At 42.6% G+C, this 27,956-nt stretch overlaps 1 protein-coding gene across 3 annotated transcripts; it reads right to left on the bottom strand.

The window, feature by feature from the left end:
- Nucleotides 1-3,958: 3,958 nt before the first annotated feature.
- PSPH (phosphoserine phosphatase) lies at nucleotides 3,959-18,677 on the bottom strand. 3 transcript variants are annotated; one of them, XM_077777812.1, is made up of 6 exons: nucleotides 18,591-18,677; nucleotides 9,597-9,755; nucleotides 8,749-8,883; nucleotides 8,284-8,429; nucleotides 6,578-6,726; nucleotides 3,959-4,443 (listed from the first exon to the last, which is right to left on the bottom strand). In XM_077777812.1, the coding sequence occupies exons 2-6, from the start codon at nucleotides 9,734-9,736 to the stop codon at nucleotides 4,336-4,338; spliced, it is 678 nt and encodes a 225-aa protein (XP_077633938.1). In that variant the 5' UTR covers nucleotides 9,737-9,755; nucleotides 18,591-18,677; the 3' UTR covers nucleotides 3,959-4,335. The 3 variants fall into 3 exon arrangements, with proteins under 3 accessions (XP_077633938.1, XP_077633939.1, XP_077633940.1); XM_077777813.1 differs by lacking the exon at nucleotides 18,591-18,677 and adding an exon at nucleotides 17,804-17,886; XM_077777814.1 differs by lacking the exon at nucleotides 18,591-18,677 and having other exon boundaries at nucleotides 9,597-9,756.
- Between the last annotated feature and the right edge of the window lie 9,279 nt (nucleotides 18,678-27,956).

Raw genomic sequence — 27,956 nt, 5'->3', positions numbered from 1 at the left:
CTCAGTCGGTTAAGCGTCCGACTTCGGCTCAGGTCATGATCTCACAGTTCGTGGGTTCGAGCCCCGCGTTGGGCTCTGTGCTGACAGCTAGCTCAGAACCTGAAGCCTGTTTCAGATTCTGTGTCTCCTTCTCTCTCTGATCCTCCCCTGCTCACACTGTCTCTCTTTCTCAGGAATAAAACATTAAAAAATTAAAAAAAAAAAAAAGGGAGACTTAATAGGAATTGGCTACTGTGGTTATGGAAGCCAAGAAGTCCCACAGTTTGCCATCTGCCAGCTAGAGAACCAAGAAAACCATTGGTATAAGTCTGTCAAAGTCCAAAGGTCTGAGAATCAGGAGAGCTGATGGTTTAACTTCCAGTCCAAGGTCAGAGGCCCAAGAACCGGGAGCTCTAGTATCTGAGAGCAGAAGATGAACATCGCAGCTCAAGCAGAGAGAGTGAATCTGCCCTTCCTTTGCCTTGTTCCATTTGGGCCTCCAAAAGATTGAATGATGCCCACCTACATTAATGAGGATAGGTTTTTTTTATTCATTCCATTGAGTCAACTGCTAATCTTCCAGGAACACTCTCACAGACACACCCAGAAATAATGTTTTTCCAGCTATCTGGATATCCCTTAGGCCTGTCAAGTTGACACAAAATTAACCATCACAAGTGAGCTCACAGTTGACAGATGAGTTGGATGAGGCTCCCCAAATTGCCTCATCCACCCAATTCCCCATCCAGGGGCCCTTCAGCACCAGAATGTCCAGATGCCAAACAGAATGTGCAAGAATGATGCTTTCTTTTAGAAACAGTTTTTCTTTTTGCATTGCTTTCTTTTTATGTATTTATTTTGAGAGAGAGAAAGCCCACGTGTGTGAAGGGGAAGCGGCAGAGAGGGAGGGAGGCTCCCTAGAAATTAGGATGATATGCCTAGGTAAACTCAGTAAAACAATTCAAAAGGAAAACACTAAACATATATAGAAATATGTTCAGAGTTGGAAACTCTGATCGGCAAAGTACTGAACAGTGTTCTATGAATTAGTACTAAAACTAGCACTTTTTGCAGAGTTCAGTGACCATTAAAAATGAAACCACCTGAACATTTTATAAGAACATTTTATTCTAGGGAATAAAATTTCATCTACCGTATTAATATACCTTAACATTTGTGATCAAAGTGTTAAATATTAGCTTACAGTAGATTGCCCTGGCCCCAGTAAACTTAACTTTCTTAAATGTTTATTATTTTTGTGAGAGAGAGCATGTGCACATGAGTGGGGAAGGGGCAGAGAGAGGGAGACAGGCTCCCTCCACAGGGAGGCTCCAAAGCAGGCTCCGTGCTGAGAGCAGACAACCTGATGTGGGGCTCAAACTCATGAACCGCGAGATCATGACCTGACCTGAAGCTGGATGCTTAACTGACTGAGCCGCCCAGGCGCCCAATTGCTAACTCTCTAGTAACGCGTAATATAAAGAATGCTGTGGAAATCACTGGCCTGAGCTCCAGCTCTGAATGGGACCCGGCAGCAGTCATGAACTCTTGTGAGCTTGATGCCCCCTGTTGAAAACAGGACAGCGATATCTATACTGCTGACCTCAGGGATGTGAGAATCACAAGAGAAAATGTGCAAACACCTTGGAAATGTGGAAATAAGCAGTGTGACATGTGGTCAGATCACTCCTCACACTTCCTGGACCCAATCATAACAATTCTGAGGGTCATAGGGACAAAAGCCATCATGTTTGTGCCAACATTTTCTGAGGCCAACCACGTGACTCTCCTGAACCTTCCAGCTCCACGTCTGGAATGCTCTCCCCAGCTCTTGGGGATGGCAGCCGGCTGGGCACAAAGAAACACTAGTCTCCAGGAGAAGAGAGAAGAATGATAGCAGCAGACCAGAGAAGGGGGTGGGATAGGAGATAAAGGCCATAGGATTGTCTCCTTTTTTAGGCATATAAAAGCTTTGAGGGACTTCTCCTGTTTCAATTTAATACCATGAAAATTTTCAGTTCTTAACTTTATGACCCCGGTTCTTAACTATTTTTGTTTACATAAGCAGTGTGCATCATCAGAATGAAAAATGGCATCACCAGGATAGGAAGCCACCTCGCACTGCCAACACTTCCTGACTGCTGTCCCACCACAACCACACACATAACTCCTGAGAGAGCCCCTCTGTGGCTGTTGCCGGCGACTCCAGAATTCGAAAAGCACGGAAGAGGTTAGGGCAGTTCTTGCATCATTTCAGGCTCACCCCAACACAACAAAGAAGGGATTGTGTGTGCTGCTTTTGTGCAGCTTCCTGATTGCCCGGCAGCCTCCAGGCCCGCGGGCTTGTGCAATTCGTCTAAAAGGTTCTGCGCGGGCACACGATCTCTCGGCTGAGCAGGCTGCCCTGAGCCAAATCCGGTGTGCACATCCTGTTCGGGTCACCGCCCCGTGGAAGGCGGGCTCTGGCGGCCTGGCGGGTAGAAGCAGTGGGGGCCAAAAGCTCTTGGGTCCTCCACCTCCCCGTGGACGGCTCTGCAGCTTGGGCGCACCGCTGGGGGCGGCTTGCAGCCCTGGCAGCCCTGGCATGCCCGGTCCTGCCTGGGGCTCAGCGCGGCTGCAAGTGTGAGTGCCACGGAGAGCTGCCGGCCAGCAACCTCGCCCGGGAAACAACCGCCTCTTTGTCTGGAATCTCATGTTAACGTTGCCAAACCTACTTCACATCTCTCCTCCTGCAGCTTGGGTCTGGGAAGAAATCTGATTCATCTGATTTGATTATTTGGCTAAATAATAATACCTGATTCTTTGGCCAAATCTGACTATTTTGGTTTAATCATAAACTTAAATTAATTTCTGTCAAATCCCTTTACTTAATTTATTTAAATTCTACGTTTAAATTGTATTGAAATATAAATTATAAATTTAAACTTATGAAATATAGATTATTTTTCATATAATTTCCTATATTAAACCGTTCTGGCCTTTTCTACTTCATTAGCCACTGCACGCCTCTTCCTAAACCTGTGCTTTATCCTCTCCCAAGTTTCTACCAGGGAGGATATATAATGACTTCCTTTTTTTTTTTTTTTTTTCTAATTTTTTTTTTTTGATGGGAGGGAAAGGAGCAGAGAGAGAAGAAGAGAGAATCCCAAGCAGGCTCCACACTGTCAGCACAGAACCCGATGCTGGGCTCGATTACATGAACCGTGAGATCATGACCTGAACCAAAATCAAGAGTCAGATGCTTAACTGAGCCACCCAGGGGCCCCAATAATTGCATAATTTCAAAGCATGTTCTGAAATGTCTCTTTCTTGGCACTGCCCAAAATAAACATAAACCTGGCTTTCAGGTCTTTTCAAGTCATCTGTTAAGAAAGAAATCGTTCATATCGGCTTTTAGGAGGCATTTCTTAATTCCTGTAAGGCAAAGTGCTGATCTTCATTTGGGATGAGTAAAATGTGTAATTAGTTCTTTGACTTCATGCAGTTGTCGAATATCTGTTTTTGAAGGTCACTACTTTTGTTTTAAGGCTCTTTTTTTTTTTTTGAGACAGAGAGAACACACACAAGTGAGCAGGAGAGGGGCAGAGGGAGAAGAAGAGAGAATCTTCAGCAGGCTCCATGCCCAATGCAATCCAAAGGGAGGCTCGATCCCACAACTGTGAGATCATGACCCGGGCCAAAAACAAGTGTCAGACACTTAACTGACTGAGCCACCCAGGTGCTCCAAGGCTCCATTTTTTTAAAAGCCTCTGTAACATTACCTATATGACAAATTCCAAGAGCTAATAAAAGCACATCCAGCCCTCTCCAGTGGGAGGGTTAGTGGGGGCTGAGTGATGACAAGCACTATGCCCTGTGATCAAGGGGGTCTCCAACCCCTTGGTTCCTTGCCTGCCTGTTATTTCTACTCAGACACTTAAAGGTGCTTGAAATATTAGATACTGAAATACATCACAGGCAGAACTGACAATGCCACAAGTATGTTCTAATCCATGGATAAACTTTTATTTACCTACCACAGGGAAAACCAATATTCACCTAAAGCTACCTAACCCATATTTCCAACAGTGAAGCTGTTTAATTTACTATCCGCCTTTAAAAGGCTTCAAATAAAATATAGCTAGGAAAATACATAAAGAATTCAGATTATTAAACTCTCCACGTAATTAATGGTCATAACAATACTAGGACTGCAGTTAAAAAAAAAAAGCAATTTTCCATATTTCCTTGGAAGTACAGATAATCAGCACCAACTCTATATATTAAGTTGTCATAGGCAATTTGAAGCAAACAGTATCAAACTGTATAACTTTTCAAAATTAACCGAAGTTGTTACAAACTGTCTAAAAATTGGTATTATTCTTCCAGTTCTCCTAAAAGCTCTACAAAATCAGTGATGTACCATTCAGCGTTGTCTTTTACTTGTTGTCTGATCACATTTCCTCCAAATCCAATGAAAACATCCTAAGAAAGGGGAAAAAAAGGGCAGGTTAAAAAAAAGATAAAGCAGCATCCGGGGCAGTAAGTGTAGTTTGAAAGAATTAACTGTTCTGCAAAACAGCCCAGCCTCAAGGGAGGCTCCCTGGGAGCCTCCTTGCCTCCCGCCTCAGAATGAATGAGTGAGAATGAATGAGTCAGTGCACCAGCTGCTGCAAATCCCATCAGGCCAGCAGGCACTGCAGGCTTCCAGGAGAACTGAAGCCCTCCAAAAACCAATACAATTGCTTACAAAGATAACATTGCATCTGAGTTCTAAACTGGATGCAGTCACAACCAGTCCAGGCAATCTCAAAAGAGGGAAGAATAAAGAGAAGCCTGTAGTGCAGTGGAGATCCCACTCCCCTAGAATCAGGACCGGAGCAGGCATCTCCTGACGGGTGCCCTGGCGTGAACCTGACGGACCTCCCTCCCAGGGCGGGCGTTATTCTGGACTGAAGCAGATGACAGCCCCACGATCTGCCTCCAGCACTCCACTTTCCATCATTAAAATTATTGAAGATTATGTCGTTTCCTTAGTTTCTCCCCAGCGATACCTTCTTGTAGTCATTTTTAAAATAGTATTTTCGCAGAGCTCCTGGGTGGCTCAATTGGTTAAGCCCCAGACTCTCGGTTTCGGCTCAGGTCATGATCTCATGGTTTTGTGGGTTCAAGCCCCGCATCAGGCTCTGTGCTGGCAGTGCGGAGCCTGCTTGGGATTCTCTCTCCCTCTCTGTCTTCCCCTTCCTTGCTCACTCTGTCTCTCTCAAATAAATAAATAAAACTTAAAAAAAAAAGCATTTTTTTTTCCACCAGGATATAGACACTATATACATAATTTGGAAGTTCAAAATTCTTTTACTTGCCTTTTCTCTTCATTTTAGTTTTCATACCACACAAGGAGCAACAAATGAGATTCTTACCTTCCAGTTATTTAAATGGAGCCTCTTAACTGAGCTTCCTGCCTCTGTGGCAGCCCTTTCTGCATGTCAGCACCCACTCAGGGTCCTAACACACCGACTCACTGCTTCTCTGTCCAGCAGCCCTCTGGAGCTTCCCATGACTTCACAGGAACACCAAAGTGCCCGACACAAAGTGCCCGGTCTTCAGCGGTTGCTGAAGAGAAAGNCCCCCCGCCCCAGCCACTTCCTTCCTTGGGTCCTTCCAAGCCTGCACATGGTGGCTGCTGCCCTTCCTTCCGATCACACATTCCTCTGACCATTTCTGCCGGTGCACACTTTCCCTTGCTCAGTCAGGCCCTGTCATCTTCAGATGACTGGAAGGGTCATCCGGAATGTATAATTTTGTCACTTCTTGACATCAGGAGGGGGAGCTCCCTGACAGAACCAGGCATGTCTACATACTCCTCATTGGACTAGTCCGGCATTCGTGCCTTAGTCAACCTCAGACTTGATTGTAAATCATCTAAAGATACCCTCTTATCTTGAATTGACTTAAGTAAGTTAAAAGGATCCAAAGATTCTTTAACCACTTTGGGTTAATCATTTACAGAGGCAACTATTTTTAGATCTCAGGAAATTAGGTAGTAAAAAGCTCACCACTACATTTTTGGTTCAGGTTTTCTTAATTTAGTATGAAATGATAAGGGCAAAGTCCTGCACGAAAGGGACACATTGCTCTACAGCATTTGTCTCCTCGTCTCAGAAAACAGCATCCGTTCAGAAGAATAAAACGCTCTCATACAGGGACGTTATCAAACCTCCAGCAGCCTCGCTCCCTGATCAGTAAAAAGAAGATACTGTATGAGGAAATAGTTCGTCAAATATAAAAAGGCATTAAAATTTTGACTATAGGTATAAGATCTGAATTATTATTTGTAGTATTATTTGATGAATCAAAGCCAAACCTTGAGTGCACACTCGGCCTTAGAGGTGGCAGCCATATCACAAGAACAGGGTCGTAAAGTTCTAAATGGGTTTTGCAAATGGTTTGTAAGTCAGTTGACATATTGAGACTGAAGCTTGTCTTACTTGCTTTGGGTTTTTTTTTTACAGCGATATCTGGATATTCTTCTCTCTTACCTAAGTAATCATATCGAGTTCTAAATCAGCTGTTACAACAGGAACTACAACCAGAAAACACTAGCACACTTCATACATACAGCAGGAGGACAGGCTTCCATGTCTGTGGCTCCGTCTCCAATCATGACTATTTTCTTGAAATGAAATTTTTCCTTTAAAAGTTTTATAACTTTTCCTTTCCCACCAGATTCGGCTGTTGGCTGCATCTCATCGAAACCTGCATATTCACCTTAAAAGAGCAGTTAAAACAGTGTCAGTGAGGGGCACCTGGGTGGCTTAGTCGGTTAAGTGTCTGACTTTCGCTTAGGTCATGATCTCGCGGTTCGTGGGTTCGAGCCCCGCGTCGGGCTCTGTGCTGACTGCCAGCTCAGAGCCTGGAGGCTGTTTCGGTCTGTGACTCCCTCTCTCTCTGACCCTCCCCTGCTCACGCTCTCTCTCTGTCTCCTAGAAATAAATAAAACATTAAAAAAAAAAAAGTGTCAGTGATCCACAGAATTCTATCTGTAGGGTCAGCTTTTTGCACATATGATACCCTCACTTAAATGTCACTGAGAAAGCTAAAAATGGCCCTCAGGGAATTGACCCAGCTGGGATTTCTACACCAGTGCCCCACATAAACAACTGTGCGTCTCACTTGCAAATACTTATGTTGAGGTAACTCCTTTAAATCATAAACGCCTTGGGGCAAATCACCTTTCATAGTTATAATTCTTAAACCTTGCTGACATGGCACAACATCATGAAATAATAATATATTAAATTTTTAAAAAGTTAACATATAATTTCATCTAAGAGGCAATTCCAACTTATATTTGATGCATTATATTTCTTATAGTAATTAGCACACTCTGTCTACAGACCCATCCAAAATATTTTATTAATGCATTTAAAATTGTTTAATTAACATTATTTGGTGTTTTTCAAAAAAAATTTTTTTTAAATTTCTGAGAGAGAGAGACAACGTGAGCAGAGGAGGGTCAGAGAGAGAGGGAGATACAGAATCTGAAGTAGGCTCCAGGCTCTGAGCTAGCTGTCAGCACAGAGCCCAACACGGGGCTCGAACCCACGAACTGTGAGATCATGACCTGAGCCGAAGTCAGATGCTCAACCGACTGAGCCACCCAGACGCCCCTACATTATTTGGTTTTAAGGATGTCAGCCACCCCTGGACACAACCAGAGACATTCTGCAATGATAGAAAACTACAGCTGCAGCTGTGATGGTACAGAGAAGGGCCAGGAGGCACTTTCAAAGGAGCGACAGCAGGGCGCCTGGGTGGCTCAGTCAGTTAAGCATTTTACTCTTGATTTTGGCTCAGGTCATCATGACCCTCAGGTTTCTGAGATCGAGCCCCACATTGGAGCCTGCTTGGGGTTCTCTCTCCCTCTCCCTCTCTCTCTGGCCCTTCTCATCAAGGCAGCGACAGCACAGTGACTTGCCAGCAAACTCTCCTTCCTGTGCCTATAACTGATTTGAATACATGAGAGCTCTCATAAAACTGAAATACAATGTGAGACAAAGTTAAGACGTGTGAGTACACAGGAATCCAGTGCAGAGATTTATATACAGATAGATGATTATATGGACACCAAAGCTAGGAGAGATGATGGCCTAAGTCTATTTTGCAAAGAATACCACGGAGCAAAAGAGCCCAGTCAAGAGAATCCTTCATCTCAATATTTAATTCTGATGCCACCTTGCTTAAGTTGCAGCCCAACAGACACTACAGAAGATACTGAATACTAAAACTGACAAGAAAGGGAAAATGGCACCATTAAAGTCTTACCATTGAAGTAGAATTTCAGTCTATTGGCAAATACGTTGGTTGATGGGATATTCAGCTTTGAAGCAACATGCTCCACAATGCTCCTAAAGCCACCAGATATTAGGAAAACCTGAACATTTCGCTCTTGCAGGCGACTTACTAGCTCCCTGCAAAAAAGAAATGTGATATACCAGACACTGATTAATATAAAATAAAAAACATGAAACATGAAAAGGAAACTAAACATATTTTTCTCCTGAATGCATCTGCCCAAATACATCACACAAGGTATATATACTGCCTGGCAAATTATATTGTTTTATGAGTGGGGAAGACGTGGGCAGAGCCAAGCAGCCAGACAAGACCACAGGCAAGAAGGAACCAAACAGAAGGGAGCACCAGCGAACAATGGTGAGATACTCTCAAGAGGACACGCCCCCAAACACAGGTGCTGATAGACAGCACCCAGACCAGGGCTCCTCTTACCTTATGCCAGGAGTCAGGTGCGGGGGGTGCTCTGCTATGAGCCTTTGTACCTGTTCCCTGGAGGGCTGGATCAGAGCTAAGCGCTCTGTGAGGGCAGCCTTGAAAGGCACGGCCCCCCCCATGGCTCGCCGTGTCCTAGGAGGAAGACCCAACAGTCAGGCCAGCCAGGTCAGATGTCCCCCAAGTTTACACATCCAACCTCCCCAGCTCCTCCCAAGTCCACCCAGGAGAAAGGTGCTACCTAGAGCTCCACCATACAACACGCACGCTACAATGCCATGGCGCCAAGGCCTGGGAATAAACATACTGGAGATTTGCTTGGGAATCATACTAATATTTTGTGGCCACGTCTCACATCAAATGCAGCTGAACATGAAATGATCCGTGACCTAATGACTGCAGGCAGCAATGGGGAGGGCGGAAGGGAGGATCTCATCCAGGCGTAAACTGAGAGACTCTGAACCAAAACTAGCATTCTAGCAAACCACGGAGGCCACGCTTTCAACCAGGACACAAAGCACTGGATCCATGGTGGCCCCCACCCCATCATCGTCTTTGGCTAGTTACGGTCACTGTTCCTCTGACGGAGCTAAGCATGTGTCATCCATATTTATTTGTCAGAGGCAACTATTTTTTTTTGCCATAAATATTTCTAATAAATTGATGATTTGGATGATGTACACTACTGAATTCAGCTCTAAATGATGGAAGAAGCAGTTTACTGCCCATGATCTATAGCCAGGGACTAAAAATCAGGGAAATGTGGCTCTGGTCCTACATGTTCTTGAAAAGTCACTCTCTTCCGCAATTATTTATCATTTTAAAAAGTGAATAAATATTGTTCCTACATTTCTGACACAGCATCCTCAACTCCACAGAATTTGGCTAGCTCATCAATTCCTTCTTCTCTGATAACTGTGCTATCAACATCAAAGCAGACTGCATCAGCTGAACAGAAAAGTTTCCTCAACTCTGAATGGGAGACCATCCTTGGAAGAATTGTCCTCCTACAACAGAAAAAAATAAATTTACTTAAAGGCTTATAATCATAAAAAGATCCAATTTTGCCTATTTATGCCAATATACTTTGATTCATATCAAAGTCGGTGTATCCCACATAAACATGGACTCACGGACTCATTTGTTGTTTAATACAAAATAAGCACCTTCTAAATGTCAGGTCTCAGTGAGTGGGACCACACTCTTCTCCCAGGAACTCAGTCTAGTGATGGTATCAACTCATAAGTATATTTGATGTTCAACCATATTCCATGTTTTTGACCTAATAATTATGGCAATAAGGCAAGTGCTAAAGTGGAAATGTGTATAAGATACTGTGGGCACACAGAGAAAATGTTTAACCTTGCCTATGCTATAGGGACTCCAAGGGACACAGTCATTGGAGCTGAATCTTGAAGAGTAAGTGGCCTGAGTGGGTTCTCGAAGGGCAGAGTATCAGCTTGGTGTCTGCTGGGCATGGGTGGAAGGGAGATGGAGGCAAGAAGAAGATGTAGTGATAGCAGAGAGAAGAGTAGGGCAAAGACAAAGAGGAAGAATGATGGACAGGGGTGCTGGGTGGCTCAGTTGGTTGAGCACTGGCTGACACTTGGTTCTGGCTCAGTTCATGATCCCAAGGTCATGGGATAAAGTCCTGCATCAGGCTCCACACTCAGCTTGGGATTCTCTCTCTCTGCCCCCCTGCCCCTCTCCCCTGTTCACAAGAATGCACTCACTCTCTAAAAAAAAAAAAAAGATGATGGATGACATGCTAGAAGCCTCCCAATGGAGTCCAGCTACCAGGTGGTGCACAAAGAGGGGCCATGGGCCACACTAAGGAGTTTGGATTTTAACCTCTAGGTAATAGAAAACCTGGAAAGGCTTTGGCCTCTGCAGAGAGGTCGGAGCTAAGCTACACATCTATTAGTTACCAGGTGGTAATTGAGGGCATGGCCTGATGAAAGTCACAGAGAGTGGAGAGAGGGAGAAAAGAAGAGGGCTGAGGATAGAGCCCGCAGGAACGGAAAGGGTCAGATCAGGAGCTTGGGAAAGAAAATGAAGAGATCGAGACTCACAGGAAGAGCCTAGCCGACCACTGCTGCAGACGCTATGGAGGACAGAGTTTCAGAAGGAATTTTGAGGGTCTTTTATTTTTTAAGAAAACCACTGGACTAGAATCTTGAGGGTGAAGGGGATCCTAAAGGTCACCTAGACCAGTCTCCTATCAAATATGTCATGTATGAGGCCACACAGATGATGCAAATAACATATTTAGAATAGACGCCAGCTAAAAACAGCCTCAAAGGAACTGGCCAACCTACTTCATAACTGATTTCTAACCAATGCATCTGCAAGAATGACCCAGGTCAAAGTTGACCTGCGGGGGAAGAAGCCTTTTCAGTCAAGGGCTGGGAAACTAGAGCCAGTAGGCCAAATCAGCTGCGAGGAAAGACTAATTTTTACATTTTCAATCATTGAAAAAACAATCATTTGTTTACGTGTCCATAGCTGCTTTCGCACGACAGAGGAGGCGAGTTGCTGGAACAGAGACTGTGTGGTCTGCAGAGCCTAAGAGATTTACTACCTGGCCTTTTAGAGAAAAATTGCTGACCCCCGTTTGGAACCCTTACAAACAAGTGCACCAAATGGGAAATAGGAGTTTCAATGGTGACCCAGTAAGAAGGGGAAAGAGAAGGCAAATTAATGAATCCAGTAAGATAGTAGAGTAAACTAAACTAACATCAGCCTCAACGTGAATGAAGTTTCCATTAAACAGGAAACTATTAAAAATACATGAATACTAAACATGTATGCTGTTGCTTATCTATAATCTCTTTTTTTGCCATCATCATGCTCTTGTTCAAGCAGAGCCCTCACCTCAGAGGACTGACTTCCCAGGTTCACATATCGTCCCCTCTTTGAACTGAGCTCCTTTGCTGGTTGCTTCTCTTCCATTCTCTTAACGATGCAATGACCCATGGTCCACCCCTGTCTTCTCTAACTCACTCCCTCCCTCAGCAAATTCATCTGGCCTTGTGGCTTTAAATGTCATCTCTAGGACAGTGATTCCCAAATGTACATCTGGACCCCATGCGTCTCTCCCAAACTCTAAGCTCCAAGCACCCACCTGACCTCACTCAGGTGTCTCATAAACATGTCTAAAACTGAACTGATCTTCCTGTCCGCCGAAAACAGCCATTCTTGCACCTTCCTTTTCTCCCCAGATGGCAGCTCCATTCTTCAGTTACCCTTGACATTCTTCTCTCAAAACCCACATCCAATCATTCAAGAAATTTGTTGGTTCTGCCTTGAAAGTCTAACCAAAATCTGACCACTTGTCACCCTACCCACTGCTATCGCTCTAGCCTGAGTTACCAATGTTTCTTGCCAAGACTGTACCAAGTGCCTCCTAAAAGGTCTCCCGTCCAAGTTTTTGTTCTCAACATAGCCAAAATGATCACTGTAACCTATAAACCAAGTCAAGTCACACTTCTAGCTCAAATTCCTTCAATGGTTCACTTTATTCAGAGTAAAAGCTGGGGCACCTGGGTGGGTTAAGTGTCAGTTAAGTGTCCGACTTCAGCTCAGGTCATGATCACACGGTTCATGGGTTCGAGCCCTGCATCGGGCTCTGTGCTGACAGCTAGATCAGAGCCTGGAGCCTACTTTGGATTCTGTGTCTCCCTCACTCTCTGCCTCTCCCCTGCTCATGCTGTCTCTCTCTCTCTCAGAAATAAATAAAACATTTAAAAAAAATTAAAAAAAAAAAAGAGTAAAAGCCAAAGTTCTTACAATCACCTATAAGTCCGGCCCCTCACCCTGGCACCACCACTGCCTCCCCCCATTATATCTCTGACCTCACTTCCTACTCTTCTCCCCCTTGCTCACTCTGCTCCAACCACACTGGTCCTCTTGCTATTCTGGAAATACACTAGGTAGGCTTCCCACTCAGGGCCTTTGCTCAGCTGTGCCTGTAGCGGGAATGCTCTTCACTTGGATACCCACTTGGCCAACTCCCTTATCAAGAGTAAACAATAATGACTCTTTTAAAAAAAGTTTGCCCAGGGGCGCCTGGGTAGCTCAGTCGGTTAAGTGTCTGACTTTGGCTCAGGTCATGGTCTCAAGGCTCATGGGTTCGAGCCCCACGTCGGGCTCTGTGCTGACAGCTCACAGCCTGAAGCCTGCTTCAGATTCTGTGTCTCCCTCTCTCTCTCTCTGCCCCTCCCCTGCTCACACTCTTTCTCGCTCACTTGCTATCTCACAAAAATGAATAAATATTTTTTAAAAAGTTTTTTTAAGTTTGCCCAAATATCACCTTCTTCCATGAGCCAACCTTGACTACCCTGTTTATCACTGCAACCTCCCCTCCTTATCCTTAACCCAACCTTAGTAATCTCCCTCATTATGCCTTACATTTTCTTTTTTCTGTAACATCTATTATCTTCTAATATATGATAAAATGTACTCATGAGGCATCTGGGTGGCTCAGTTGGTTAAGCATCCGACCTCAGCTCAGGTCATAAACTCACCGTTCATGAGTTCGAGTCTCTCTCTCTCCCTCTCTCAAAACAAACTTTAAAAAATGTACTTATTATGCTTATTATGTATTGTCTATCTGTTCTCATTAGGATGTAAATTTCATAAGAGGAGGCTCTTTATCAGCTTTGTTCACTGCTGAGTCCTTAGGAGCGAGAACAGTACCTATAGTACCTATAGTAGGGCTTAATAATATGTGTTGAATTAAGTGAAGGAATAAAGCTCAATGCCATCTTCACTATAAGATCTTCCCAGATTCCTTGGGGCTGGAAAAGATTTCTTCCTGAAATTTCCTCAGTACTTTATGTAGACCTGTTTTCAATATATAAAATTCATAATGTTCCTACTTATCTTACACTTAGTTATGTGCATGTCACCTCCACTCCTGGACTGTAAGCTCTTTATACTGAGATCCAAAATTTTCCAAGACCCCAATTTAAGCCTCTTTTGAGTAGATGCTCAATTGATTTCTGAAGGTTGAATGAATAAATGAAATGATATAATTGTGAATTACATACCCACAACTACTTAACTTTTTATTGTGCAGATGTCAAACACATACAAAAACAGAGAAAATGAGTATGTGAATTCCATGTATGCATCATCCTGCCTCAACAGTCATAGCAAATCATGCCTCACCAACAACTCCACTAAAAAGGGGTCTGTACCCCCAATTCCAACATGGGTGGGTTCCCACACATTGAAGCAATTCTTAGACACCAGCAACGTGTTCCCTATAATTCAACTCTATTCTGACTTTATCTACCCCACAGAGAGCATCAAATCCCACAGGCTAAGGGTACAGTTCCACAAGACTGAACTTTCCCCACACCCACACCTGCTCACCCCCCCATTCACACACACACATGTGCGCATGCATACACACATACACACTTAAGACCTCAATGCCAAGTCCAGGTTGTCACCCATGCTTCTGACCAACTGGCTACAGATTGCAGGTTCCAACAACCCCCTCTTTGGGTTTGATTTATTTGCTAGAGTGGCTCATAGAACTCAGAGAAATATTCTATTTAGTAGGTCACCAGTGTATTATAAAAGGGCAGAATTCAGATGGAAGAGATGCATAGGACAAGGTTTGTGGGAAGGAGCACAGAGCTTTCGTGCCCTCTCTGAACATCCCATTCTCCCCGCATCTCCATGTGTTCACCAACCCAATTCAGAAGCTCTCAAATCCCCATCCTTTGGGTTTTTATTTGTTGCAAAGTCATGACTGATTAAATCATTGGCCATTGGTGACTGAGCTAGATTACCAGTCCTTCTCCCCTCCTTGGGGGTCAGGAGGGTGGCACTCAAAGTTCCAACTCTCCAGTCACCAAGGTTGGCTCTGCTGGCAAACAGCCCCATCCTTAGGTGAGGCCCAAAAGTCACCTCACTAACATAAAAAGAAACACCTTTATCACTCTCATCATAGGAAATCCCAAGGGTTTTAAGAGCTTGGAGCTAGAGATGAGGACAAGACCAAATACGTTTCTTATTACAAATCATAATATCAAGCCCAAACACTTCCATCTTCCCTCATTATCTCAAACCATATCATGCCATTTCATCCAAAATATTTCAGTGTATATTTCTAAAAAGTAAAGACTTTTTTTAACATGGATATTTTAATTTTAAATATACTACTATACCTGACTGTACTTAGGTTTGGCTTCTGAGGAATCTAGAATCAAATCAAGTTAAGATTTAATCATATCAGACCTAATGATGCTCTTACTAATCCATTCCCATCATTAGCATATACATTAACCTAATGTCTCTCTTATTCAATTAATTTATGCCCTTCATGATTTGGATCCTATCCATTTCATCAATCTATCCCCCATTGCTCTTCTTTCCCAAGAAATACATACATACACACACACACACACACACACACACACATATACACACAACTTATGCTTAAGGTATACAGAAGACATCTTGTTCCTTAAATATGTTAGTTTTTTAAACCTCTATGTGTTTATAAATGCTGATCCCTCTGCCTGAAATCACCTAAGCCTTTATATACAATGGGCAAATTCCTATTTATTCTTCAAGATGCAGATTAAATAACCTTCCCTATACTATACTATCTCCCTCCTATCCACTCACATAATTAATTAGTTAATCACTCCCATTCCTCTCCTAAGATGGGAGTTCCTTCAGGGTAAGGACCTTGACTGAATTATGTTTCATCTCAATTTCCAGGACCCAGCAGCTATAAAATAAATATTTCATGAATTAAACAGAGTTGAATCTAAGAAGTTATAAAGTACTCAGCAAGAATTGAGTAGATTATTGTTCTCAATAAAACTATCCCAACTTAGAGCGCTATCAGCCTAAAATTAAAATCCTTAAGGTGCCTGGGTAGCTCAGTTGGTTATGTGTCTGACTCTTGATTTTGGCTCAGGTCACGATCTCATGGTTCATGAGATTGAGCCCCAAGTCAGGTTCTGCACTGAAAATGCAGAGCCTGCTTGCGATTCTCTCTCTCCCTCTTTCTCTGCTCCTCCCCTATTCGTGCCTGCTTGATCTCTCTCTCTCTCTCAAAATAAATAATTAAACTTAAAAAAATTAAATTAGGGGCACCTGGGTAGCTCAGTTAGTTGAGCATCCAAGCTCTTGATTTTGGCTTAGGTCATGATCTCAACAGTTCATGAATTTGAGCCCCACATAGGGCTCTGCAGTGACAACACGAAGCCTGCTTGGGATTCTCTTTCTCCCTCTCCCTTTGCCCCCCCCCCCCGTTCTCACTCTCTCAAAGTAAATAAATACAAACTTTATAAAAATCAAATCAAATCAAATCAAAATCCTTAACCAGCAATGATGGTTATAACCAATAAAACAGAATCAACATCATATATTCTGAAGTTGGAAGAAACCTCAAAGCCATCATTTGGGTCGGATCCCATGCCTTTCTGCATGAACGATATTAATGTATCCATTTCACAAATTAAGGACTAGAGGTATAAGGAACTTAAATGCTTTACCCAAGGTCACACAGCTCCCAAGTGATGGCTAAAAAACTAAAACTTGGATCTCAAATGCACAAAGACAAACAAGAGATGCAGATAAATTAAGCAGAACTAAATATGGTTAAACATTTGATAAGAACATATGTGTTTTCAAGAAATGTCAGAGATTTTCATCAAGAATTCAGACCAAAGTTCTGCTAGCTGGAGACTACAATGGGTAATGATTCATTAACAGCAAAAGAAGAAAGTCTGCACATTCTTTGGGAGGCCAGTAGATAGAAACAGGTTTCATAAGTCATCAAATTTCCACCAACCCAGGAACATCAAGGAGCTTCAGATCCCACTCTCTCTGTGACTCAGTAACCACCCATTTGGCTCTGGTCCAGAGAGAATCCATGCAATTCATATCACCTGGCTAGGCAGGCTCACTATACAAGCCTAGAAGACAGCAGTCTGTCAGCAGAGGAGTGGTAGTGCAATGCAATCCCATCAGCTTAGAGAACAAATCACATGCAAATGGAGGGAAAGCCAGGAGCAGACAAACAAGATTAAAGCTAAAAGAAAATAAATGGACCCAACTGGCTCCTGTAGCCTCAAAACCTGTTAAGACCAAAGCCAGTCCACACTGCCACCCAGTGCCTAAGGCTAAGACCTGAGAAGTACAGAACAGCCAGTCCACACTGCCACCCAGTGCCTAAGGCTAAGACCTGAGAAGTACAGAACAGCCAGTCCACACTGCCACCCAGTGCCTAAGGCTAAGACCTGAGAAGTACAGAACAGCCAGTCCACACTGCCACCCAGTGCCTAAGGCTAAGACCTGAGAAGTACGGAACGGGCATCATGTTCAAGAGGCTACCAGTCTCACTGAGATGATCAGACAAATCATTATTGTTCGTGTTTGAAAAGTCAGTGACTTGAGCCTCTTCCTGACCACTAATAATAGCAATGGCTTCAACAAGACCATCAGGCTCCGATATGAAAGAAAACACACATTTCCTCAAATAAAGTGAGGACTGATTTCCATACCCCCAGATGAACACTATTCCTGACTTATGACTCAGAAGGGCCGATACCTGCTTCCTGGGTTGCGCTGTGTACCAAAGACAGAGAAAATAGGATGTTTGAAACAAAAGTTACATTGAATTTACTTGGAAGGCTGATTCTTTCTCCACACCCTCCCTAAAAGACACAGCTGGATTATGTATGTTACCTTCACTTTGCTTCACAGAATGCTCATGCCAGGGGACATGCTCTCTGCCCCTAGCATCACACAGATTTCAGCTCCCTACTCAGACTTTATAACAAATGGCCTTCACTATAAAATGCCCTGCCTCCTTGTTCACTTCTGGCTGCCTGTTTTTTCACAGTCTCTACCCAGAGTGGCTCACAATTCATACTTATTCAAATTTCTCATGGCTAAAGTGGGGGGGGGGCAGGGGGAGACACTCTGCTAAGTTCAGGTGCTTCAAAGTAAACTGTGTACATTCGAATTTTACACACAAAAAAATCATTGCTGAAGAATGAACTCTGGATCCCTCACATCTGACCTTTGGGGTGAAGGGGCACAAGGCTGGAGGTGGAAGAAATCCTGGTGGAGGGGTCAGTGCTTTGACATGGCAGCTCCCAAACCCGGGCCTGACCGATGAACCACTGCTCTTCCACGGGTCAGAACAGGTCTCCTGTCCGCATGGCCCCCAGCCGGTCCATCTTGGGGAAACATAGGGCTAAATGGTAAAGAAGCCTCTGCTGACAACCTCTTCTCCCTCCGCCCAGCTCCAAAAGTACAAAAGTAAGTTTTCCTTCAGGGCCAGCCTTGGGAGCTCTGGTTTTGAATAAGAGGGAAAAACCTCCCCACAAAAACTGTTTGAACTTCTCCATCTATGTATCTCATGAGAGGCACCCAAGAGCACCTTCACCAACTTACTCTTTTGTGAGGACTGACCTCTTAGCTTCACTTGTGTAAGAACAAATACAAGCTGGTACAGAAGTTGCAGAGGTCAGGCACATCCAAGAGAACAAAACTTACTAGGCTTAGACGGATGTCACCTTTGGTATGAGTGATGAGTCTGTTTCAGCCCCTCTGGGCACTGCAACAATGCACCAATGGAGCTTGAGAAGCTTCTGGATCAGTGGAGAGTCAAAGATCTTATATGTAAGCCTAGGGTTCCTGGCCACTGCAGTTATGATTTAAAAAAAAAAAAAAAAAGGAACTGCTGTTCTGGGGAACCTGAGGCTTTACGCACCCCACATACATTACAGAGGACAATTTTATTCACATGAAGAGGAAACTGAAAACTGGTAAACAATTAACAACAAAAACCAAATCAGACTCACGTTTCTCCAGTACCGGATTCCTAGGAAATGACACTCTTCTCTTCCTGCTTCTTTCCTGAATAAGAATGCAGCATAAAGCTCCGACTACAATTTTCTTTATAAGAGATCTTGGGAGTTCTGCAAGAGCAAGAGCCTAGAACGAGAAAAGAGGAAATGAACATCAAGGTTGAAATGAACATCAAGGTTGAGATACAAGAGAAGAAAGAAACTGTCTAGCTTCACTCTCCCAGCTCGTAGGACTGGTACAAAGAAGGGTCGGATGCAAAGTTCCCTAAGTCTGCTTCCCTTGCGGGATGCTGGACTTCTGCCTCTTTCAGCAGTGCAGAGGAGTACACACACTTTTCTCTGGCTCTGATTCGCAAAAGCTTCAGGTCTGACGGGAAATCACCTACGCCTGATTAGCAGAACACAGAGGCGAGGGAAGGGAAGAGGATCCACTGAGAGAACAAAATGCAAACACAGAGAAGCTGACTCAGGTACATTAACAGACGCAGCTATCTTCAAAATGAGGAGACAGAATCGCCAACCTTCCAAGAACAGTCACAGAAGAGTCTGGCTGCCCAATAATAAGGGAACAAAGCCAACGATTCTGAATTAAAATCCTCATAATCAAAACTGTAAACAGAAGTATCTCGGTTGAGTATCCGAGTATCTTGGTTGACCTTGATTTTGGCTCAGGTCAGGATCTCACAGTTGGCAGGATCGAGCCCCGAGTCAGGTTCTGCACTGATAGTGCAGAGCCTGCTTAGGATTCTCTCTCCCTCTCTCTCTGCCTCTCCCCCCATTCGCATGCACACACGCTCACACACACTCTCTCTCAAAATAAATAAATAAACATTTAAAAAAATAACCTCATCGTTTAAAAAAAGTAGACAACAGTGCTAAATCTCAGAAGAAAAGACAAAAGAAATACTATGAGGCAAGAAGAAGCAAAGAGATTGAAAAGGAAGGCTCAAAATACAGAAGGTTCAAAATACAGTCCTTTTGAACTCAAAAAGGGTTATGTACCCTTTCTCTCATCCAAGTTTTTGAGTTAATTTCAAAAACAGAAAGGAATGTGGCTTCCATCTTGCCCCCAGGTTCCCCCTTGCTCTATGTTGCTCTATGTTCCCCCTTGCTGCCATGTTGGTAGCTGCCCTGTGGGGAGGCCTGTGTGGCAGCACTGAAGGGGTCCCCAGCAAAAACACCCAGAAAGGAACTGAGGCCCTCAGTCCGACAACCCTCAAGGAACTGAATCCTGCCAACAGCTATGTTAGCAGGCTAGGAAGCCGATCTTCTCCAATACAGCATTAGGTAAGCTCACCTTGGCCAACTGTGACCTCTTAAAAGAATCAGAACCACTCAACTAAGCTGCTCCCAGATTTTTAACCCACAGAAACTGAGAAAATAAATATTTGTTGTTTTAAGCTGCTAAGTTCGGGGGTAATTTGTTATACAGCAATAGGTAGCTAGCACAACAGCTTTGAGGTAGGCAAAACTTTCTTAAAACCCCAAAAGCATGAACAATGAAAGGAAAACGTGATCGAATGGACTTCATCAAGATTAAAGCTCTTCAAAAGATACCATGATGGAAAAAAAGAAAAAAGAAAAAGAAAAGGCGAGCCACAGAATGGGAAAAAATGTTTACAGTACACACATTTGACAAAACTTGTACCCAGAATAAAGAACTCTTACAACTCAGTAATAACACAAATAACTTATTAAAGTATGAGCAAAACATATGAACAGACATTCCAAAAAAGAAGATATGCAGATAAACTCAAAAGGTAAATGACTAAAAAAACACCACACACACCAGGTATTGGTGTGGACATGGAACACACAACCAGAACTCTCACACACTGCTGGTGGGGACAGAAAATGGTATGACCATTTTGGAAAACGTTTTGGCAGCTTCTTATAAAGTTAAACACATACCTACCATAAGACTCAGCAATCCCACCCTGGGGATTTATCCAAGAGAAATAGAAGAGCACTTGATTCATGAAAGCCCCAAACCAGAGTGTCCATCAACAGATAAATGGATGAGCAAATTGTGGTCTATCCCTACAATGGAATGCTACTCAGCAACAAAAAGGAATTAGTGCTGCATGCCAAAACCGTGGATAAATATAAAAAGCCTTTTATACCAAAAGAAGGCAGACACAAAACAACATGATTCCATTTATACGAAACACTAGAAAATACAAACAAATGATACAATGACAAAAATCAGGTCAGTAGGGCTAGGGGTGGGGGAACCTGGCTGCAAAGAGGCCTTAGGAAATTTTCAGGGGTAATGGAAGTGTTATACTGTGCTGGTGATTAAAAGTGTGTACGCAATTGTCAAAATTAATCAAAATGTGTACACCTAAAATGGGTGTATATTATTGCACTGAATTATACATCAAGAAAACGTTAGCTTTTAAAAAGTCATTAGGCATGCATCAAATTATCTGAAAACGTAAAATGTCCTGACTACTTTATTTCAGCAACATGAAAGTGACAGCACTGTTATTATATTGAAAACCTACCAGGTAGTTGTAATAAAATCTAGAAATCCTGCATTTTATCATTTTCTTCCCTGATCCTCATTCCAATACCGGTCAGTCACATATTTAAAGAATAACTACAATGTGCAAGTCACTTATAATGAAAATATAGTCGACAAACTTAATGAATGAAAGAATTATTTATTTAATTCCCAACTGGAAGTTGTATCTTTACAACAATGTATCCGGTACGTGCTTACTTAAAATTCTAAATCTGATAGGAGAGAAGATGACAAAGTCAAACACTGCAACACTAAATTTCGGAGATTTTCCTAATCTTGCACTGATGATTCCCCTACGCAGGATTGCATCATTCATTCATGCCGTTTGGTAACACTGACATAAAACAAGGGAAAACTACTCGAAAGTAAATTGAGGAAAAAGAAAGTCTTGAAATCCCGTAAACCATTTTACCTACCCCGGTTAAGAAAAACACGTAGAATCTGAGGCCCTGGATGTGGAAAAGAAAGGCGGGTAAATCATAAAGTTGGGCACACGGAGCGATCAACACATGCCCAGACTCACCCGGGCGGGCGCTGCTGCTCCTTCCTGGGCCGCCGCCACCGCCTCTCGCGCTCCCCCGGCTGTAACCTTCCGACTGCAGGGGGGCCGAGCGGCGGCTCCGGCTCCGACGTTCAGTCGCCGAGCTCCGAGGGAGGTGACCTGTGCAGACCCGCAGAGTTTTTACCAAACAATCATAAGAGATCTGCTGATGAGTACGGTGGCTTCTGGTAGGTTTTGCATAGGCTTTTCTAAACGGGAGACCACAGATTCACACTCCGCACAGCGGAGCTGGAGAGAAGCCCTTGGCCCCGCCCCCTGGGCGGGGCCTCCCGCGCCCGCCCCTCCCCCCTGCGGGGGCTCAGCGCCTGCGGCCCTTACTTGCAGCGCGAGGTGGGCGTTTTCCCGCAGAGCCGCCTCCACTTCGAGGAGGAGGGGCTAGAGCGGGGGCCACCTTGAGAAGCCCTCCGCGCCGCCCGCGCTCGGGAGGAGGGCAGTGACAGAAGCCAGGGACCTCAGAGCTAATTTTGCAATTACCGAAAGCACCTTCGAAAGCTCCTTCGGGACCTTTTTTGGAACCGCGTTTGACCTTACGCTCTTGTAGCAATGTAGGTCTCAAGAGAATTTCGTAACGACTTATATTCGTATTATATGTCAGTTACACTTCAGTTAAAGATGTATGTATTACCAAAAGCAAAACTACTTATATTCGCAACTAAAATATAAAAAAAAAAAAACATGAGTACAAAATGAGTCTTCACTTTTTTTTCTTGTCGTCTGACTTTCTTCTGGGTGTCACTTGCCGAGCTCCTTTTAAGTTACCTATAATAAATAAGGGGTGAGCACCTCCAAACATTTACCTTTGGCTCAACTGGCTGGAGGGGCCCAGTGAGGCCCCACCCGAGAACACAGGCTGAAACCTCAGATGCTGATAGTTCTGCAGGCTCCTTCCAAGCAGTCACTCAGGCAGAGGGGACACAACTGCTGGAGCGGGACACGGTCACAGCATCCCTGCCCGTCGCTACAGAACCTCTCAACACGATTCTATCCAGAAGCAAGAGTGCTGCTGTTCTTTGCCCAGTTGGGCCCTTGAAGTTCAGTATTTTCAGATTTCATTTGTTAAGAAACATTGTGCCAACGTATAGGAGGATTAGGAGGAACTTAACTGAGGAACAAGGGGGAGAAGAAGGGGGAAATGGTGGGGGAAAGGGAGAGAGGCAAACCATGAGAGACTCTTGAATGCTGACANTAAAAAAAAAAAAAGAAAAGAAAAAAAAGAAACATTGTGCCAAAACAGGTTTGGGGCAACGTGGCTTAATTTCTCCCAGATCTGCCAGAGATTGGTTCTGAAGAAGAACGGAGAGGAGGAATTTTGATGTTTTGCAAGATGAGGTAAAAAAAAAAATGATACAATTAATGGTGGAGGGCAAAATAAGGGGCCCTAAAACAACAATCCAGTCAAGAACCTGTTTCTGTTCTGTGGTATGTAATTTAGAAATAAGTATAGTAAAAGAAACAAGATGTTAAACACCAAATATTTGTTCTCTCTCTCAAAAAAAATAATTAAACATAAATTTAAAACAAAAATTTTAAACACCAAGTATTTGTATATAAGTATAAATGGTAATTGAGTATTTCTAGGGGAAAAGAAACCCAAGTAAAATAATGTAAAAAGTAGAATTAATTTCTGCTATTATTCATATTTCATAGATGTTTCAAATTAAACACATTTCAAATAAAATATTCGTACTGAATAAATAAAACCTGTAACTACTCATAGTCTCTCACATTCACACCTGTACTAACACTTGTGGTCATGAGGTGGCAGTGTTGTACACACAAACCACATAAAATTTTTTTTAAAAGTCCAGAGGAAGCTAATGGATAGTCCCAGATACATAATCAAGTAATGGACGAGGCATAACTATACAAATAGATTATAATATGCTTCATTGTTGTTCTTCTGGAATAATGTTAAATAGCACATGTGAACCAAATATAATGCAGTATAATAAAAACAGCAAATTATTTGCAAAGTTTTAATCATAATTGGTTAGTAAAAAGCAATACAGGTTATACTAGTAGTGTTCCTGAGAGGTTTCCTATAGATCACATTTTTATAAGCTAACATATTGTCTGATGATTAACTATGTTAGAATCATGTACTTTTTGAAAAAATAATTCGGTGCTACTAAAATAGGCTTCTAATATTTTAGAATATTTTAGAATATTTAGAAATATCTAATATTTTAGAGTAAATTGGATCACTCTAGAATACAATATGATATTTGGTAACAAGGAACATGCACATTTTTTATGATCCAGAAATTCCACCTCAGAAATGCACTCAGAAGAAACTCTCGCACATAATTGGTAGGAGTCACATATAAGAATGTTCACAATAAAACTGTATACATATAGTCATTGTCAGAACCTTAAAAAAGAGTATCATTTAATATCATAAGTGATAACTTACAACATAAAATTCAGGATGGTCTTTACCTCTGGATACAAGAAAGAAAATGAGACTGAGAAGAGATTATAGAGTTATGTAATGGTAGTGATATACAGGAAATTTTTGTATCTGTGTATATATATATATAATATTTTGTGATGCACATAATATTTTTATATCAACACATTAAATACCAAAACATAAAAATATATAAATGTTTTAAAAGAACATATTAAAGAAAAATACAATTTAATGTCAACATTAAAATAACATTCAAAATAAGTCACAGCATGGAAATATGTCTATGATATGTCCTGTGAATGAAGCAGGCTGTAGAACAATATATATTGTTTGATTCTCATTTCTTTTTTTTTTATTTTTTTTTAACGTTTATCTATTTTTGAGACAGAGAGAGACAGAGCACGAGCTGGGAAGGGGCAGAGAGAGAGGGAGACACAGAATCTGAAACAGGCTCCAGGCTCCGAGCTGTCAGCACAGAGTCTGACGTGAGGCTCGAACCCAAGGACTGTGAGATCATGACCTGAGCCAAAGTTGGCCGCCCAACTAACTGAGCCATCCAGTCGTCCCTCTCATTTCTGAAAGAAGAAAAACTCTGTGTATGTCAATAGTAATTGTGGGTAGCAATTAATCACGGGGAGTAAAAGGAGTGAAAACTTTACCTTTCTACTTTATTTGGTTTCATAGTAGTTGAGATTAGTTTAAAAACATTTATTACTTTTCTAATGATTTGCATATCAGTTAAAACTAAATGCTTTAGGAGTGGGGAAGGGTGAAATAGGTGAAGGTGGCCAAAAGGTACAAATTTCCAGTTATAAAATAAATAAGTTGTGGGCACGTAATCAAAATAGAAAAAACTGAGGGTGTCTTTTTTCTTCCTATATAAGGAAAAAGTCAATTCCTTCCTCCTTTGTTGTCTTTTACTATTTACTCTAAACACTTGACTTCTAGTCATCAAATGTGGAAGTTTTACCCCACATCAAACAATTCTCTGCAACACTAGCTGGGTACCCTATAATTTAACTCAATTCTGACACCATCTTCTCAAAGCATAATATCCCACAGGTTAAGAACTCAGTCCCACAAGGCTGCACACCCGTGTCCCCCCCTCCCCCCTTCAGATACCAGTGGCAAACTCAGGTTATCGTTTGTACTTCTGACCAATTGGCTATAGATAAGAGGGTCCAACGCCTAACCCCACTGCCCCTCTCCAGCTCCCCCCAACCCTCCTTAGGTTTAATTAATTTGCTAAAGCAGCTCACAGAACTCAAGAAAACACTAATATTTTCTAGCTTACTACAGGACACAGATGAACAACCAGATGAAGAGATACATAGTGTGAAGTCTGGGAGGGTCCCAAGCACAGGAGCTTCTTTTCCTATAGAGTTGGGTGTATCACCCTCCCAGTGTGGATCTGTTCACCAACATGGAAGCTTTGAACCCAGTACTTTGGAGATTTTATGGCAGTTTCATACATAAGCATGACCAATCATTAATTCCATTTTCAGTCCTTCTCTCTTCTCAAGAGAATGAGGGACAAGGCTGAAAATTCCAAGCTTCTCTTTTTTTTAATTTTTTAAATTTATTTTTGAGAGAGAGAGATAGAAAGAGAGAGAGTGCAAGTGAGCAAGGGAGCAAGGGAGGGTCAGAGAGAGAGGAAGACACAGAATCCGAAGCAGGCTCCAGGCTCTGAGCTGTCACCACAGAGCCTGATGCGGGGCTCGAACCCATGAACCATGAGATCATGACCTGGCCAAGTCAGATGCTCAACCAACTGAGCCACCCAGGTGCCCCTGAAAATGCCAAGCTTCTAATCATGAATCAGTCTTCCCTGTGACTAGGTCTCATCCAGAAGCCCACCCAGAGTTACTTAGTTAGAACAAAAGACAAAAAACTCCTAGGGTTTTAGGAGCCCTGTGTCAGAAATAGAAGTCAAACACCAATATTAGAACTGAAGATGCTCCTCGTGCTCTTATCTCTTAGGAAATAACGAAGTTTTTAAAAAAATTTTTAATGTCTATTTTTTGAGAGCAGGGGGAGGGGCAAAGAGAGAGGGAGACACAGAACCTGAAGGAAACTCCATTCTCTGGGCTGTCAGCACAGAGTCCAACATGGGGCTCAAACCCGCAAACCATGAGATCATGACTTGAGCTGAAGTCGGATGCTTTACTGACTGAACCACCCCGGCACCTCAGGAAATAACAAGGTTTTAGGAGCTTGTGCTAGGAACCAGGAGCAGAAACCAATATAACTTACTGTAATGTATAACATGGTAACTACAGTTAATACTGAATTGCATTTTTGAAAGTTGCTAAAAAGAGATCTTAAAAGTTCTCATCATAATAAAAAATTATAACTATGTAATGGTGATGGATATTAAGTAGATTTATTGTAGTGATCATTTCACAATATAAATGCCTCATATTACTAAGATAAATGATTAAATATCAAAAAAGTTACCTAGTGGAGCCTGGGTCGCTCAGTCAGTTAAGCATCTGACTTTGGCTCGGGTCATAATCTCATGGCTCATGAGTTCGAGCCCCGCTCCGGGCTCTGTGCTAACAGCTCAGAGACTGGAGCCTGCTTCGGATTCCGTGTCTCCTTCTCTCTATGCCCCTCCACTGCTCGTGCTCTGACTCTCTCTCTCTCAAAAATAAATAAACATTAAAAAAATTTATTTAAAGTTATCTGAAGTTTCCAACTAGTCAGCCAATTGTGAAATCCTGTAATCCACCTTCCCAGCTTCCCTTCAACCTAGAGTGACCATGCCTTCCTGATTTGAGTAGCAAAATTCATACAGAAATAATTGAGTAGCTTACAGGGAAGGCTTTTACTTTCCCAATATGAGGGAAATAACATTGCTGGCCTACTCTCTATTTCCCCCAGTCTTTAATATTAATGAGATGAGTGGAGGTATAGCAGTTATCTCGCAGCCATGAAGAAAAACCAAAAGAATGACAACCCAGCTATGAAATGATGGCACCATGGTTCCCAATACCAGCAGCCATCCATCTCTACATTTCCTTTAAAAAATGAATAAACTCCTATTTATTAAGCCAGTGCACCTGAGCCCTCTGTTATTTGCAGGTGAAAGGCTGAAAAAAAAAGCTGAACAGAGATTTCAGCTGCTGTCCACCACAGAGCAGAGTTTGTCCTATGAATCTTGTCAACATAGAGGGATTTGGTACACATCTTAGGCCTTTCACTAAAACCCCAGAAAGACCACAGTTTAGGAGTAAACATTATGTCCCAGAACAAAGTATTTGCTCTAAAACTGAGAGCTGAGGATGAAACTAAGGGACCAAGAGCTCAAAGGCTTTGTTTGAGAGGTCAGAACGGAGGAGATAGTGGGACAGACATGGGTGTCCGGGTAGTCTGGGGAGCTTAGCCCAGAGTGGCTCAGTTTCCTGTGTGTCTCCCACGTGCCTTGTGAAGCCCTCTCAGGGCCAGCTGTGACCTCACAAAGTATAATATCGAGACACAATACGTACAAGGCAATCGGCCAGTATTTTAATTTCCTGATAGAACAAATGCAAACATTCTTTAGAAAAAGGTAATGGAAATTATGTCCCTAACATATTCAATCCCAAATATCCAAAATATACAATATACAATCAAAAGTTAGACTTTCTAAGACACAGGAAAATGTAACCCACAATCAAGGGGGAAAAGGCAATCAATAGAATAGACTCCAAGATAACAGAGATGTTACAATTACCATACGAGGCTTTAAAGCAATGAAGCTAAATATATTCAAAGACCTAAAAGAAAACATTGTCATAATTGCTTGTCTAGATGAAAAATCTCAGGAGGAAATGGAAGCTTTTTAAATGGAAAATATAGGGCCGTCTGGGTGGCTCA

The sequence above is a fragment of the Crocuta crocuta genome, unplaced genomic scaffold (assembly GCF_008692635.1).
Source record: "Crocuta crocuta isolate KB4526 unplaced genomic scaffold, BGI_CrCroc_1.0 scaffold217, whole genome shotgun sequence".
Taxonomy (NCBI): domain Eukaryota; kingdom Metazoa; phylum Chordata; class Mammalia; order Carnivora; family Hyaenidae; genus Crocuta; species Crocuta crocuta.
This window is presented reverse-complemented; position numbering and strand designations above follow the sequence as displayed.

Excerpts from the sequence above, each read along its gene's own strand:
- PSPH (XM_077777812.1), bottom strand. The coding sequence starts at position 9,736 with ATGGTCTCCCATTCAGAGTTGAGGAAACTTTTCTGTTCAGCTGATGCA. Across the intron at positions 8,430-8,748 it reads CACCTGACTCCTGGCATAAG|GGAGCTAGTAAGTCGCCTGC; the intron begins GTAAGAGGAGCC and ends TCTTTTTTGCAG. Across the intron at positions 4,444-6,577 it reads TGGAAGCCTGTCCTCCTGCT|GATGTTTTCATTGGATTTGG; the intron begins GTATGTATGAAG and ends CCCCTTTCTTAG.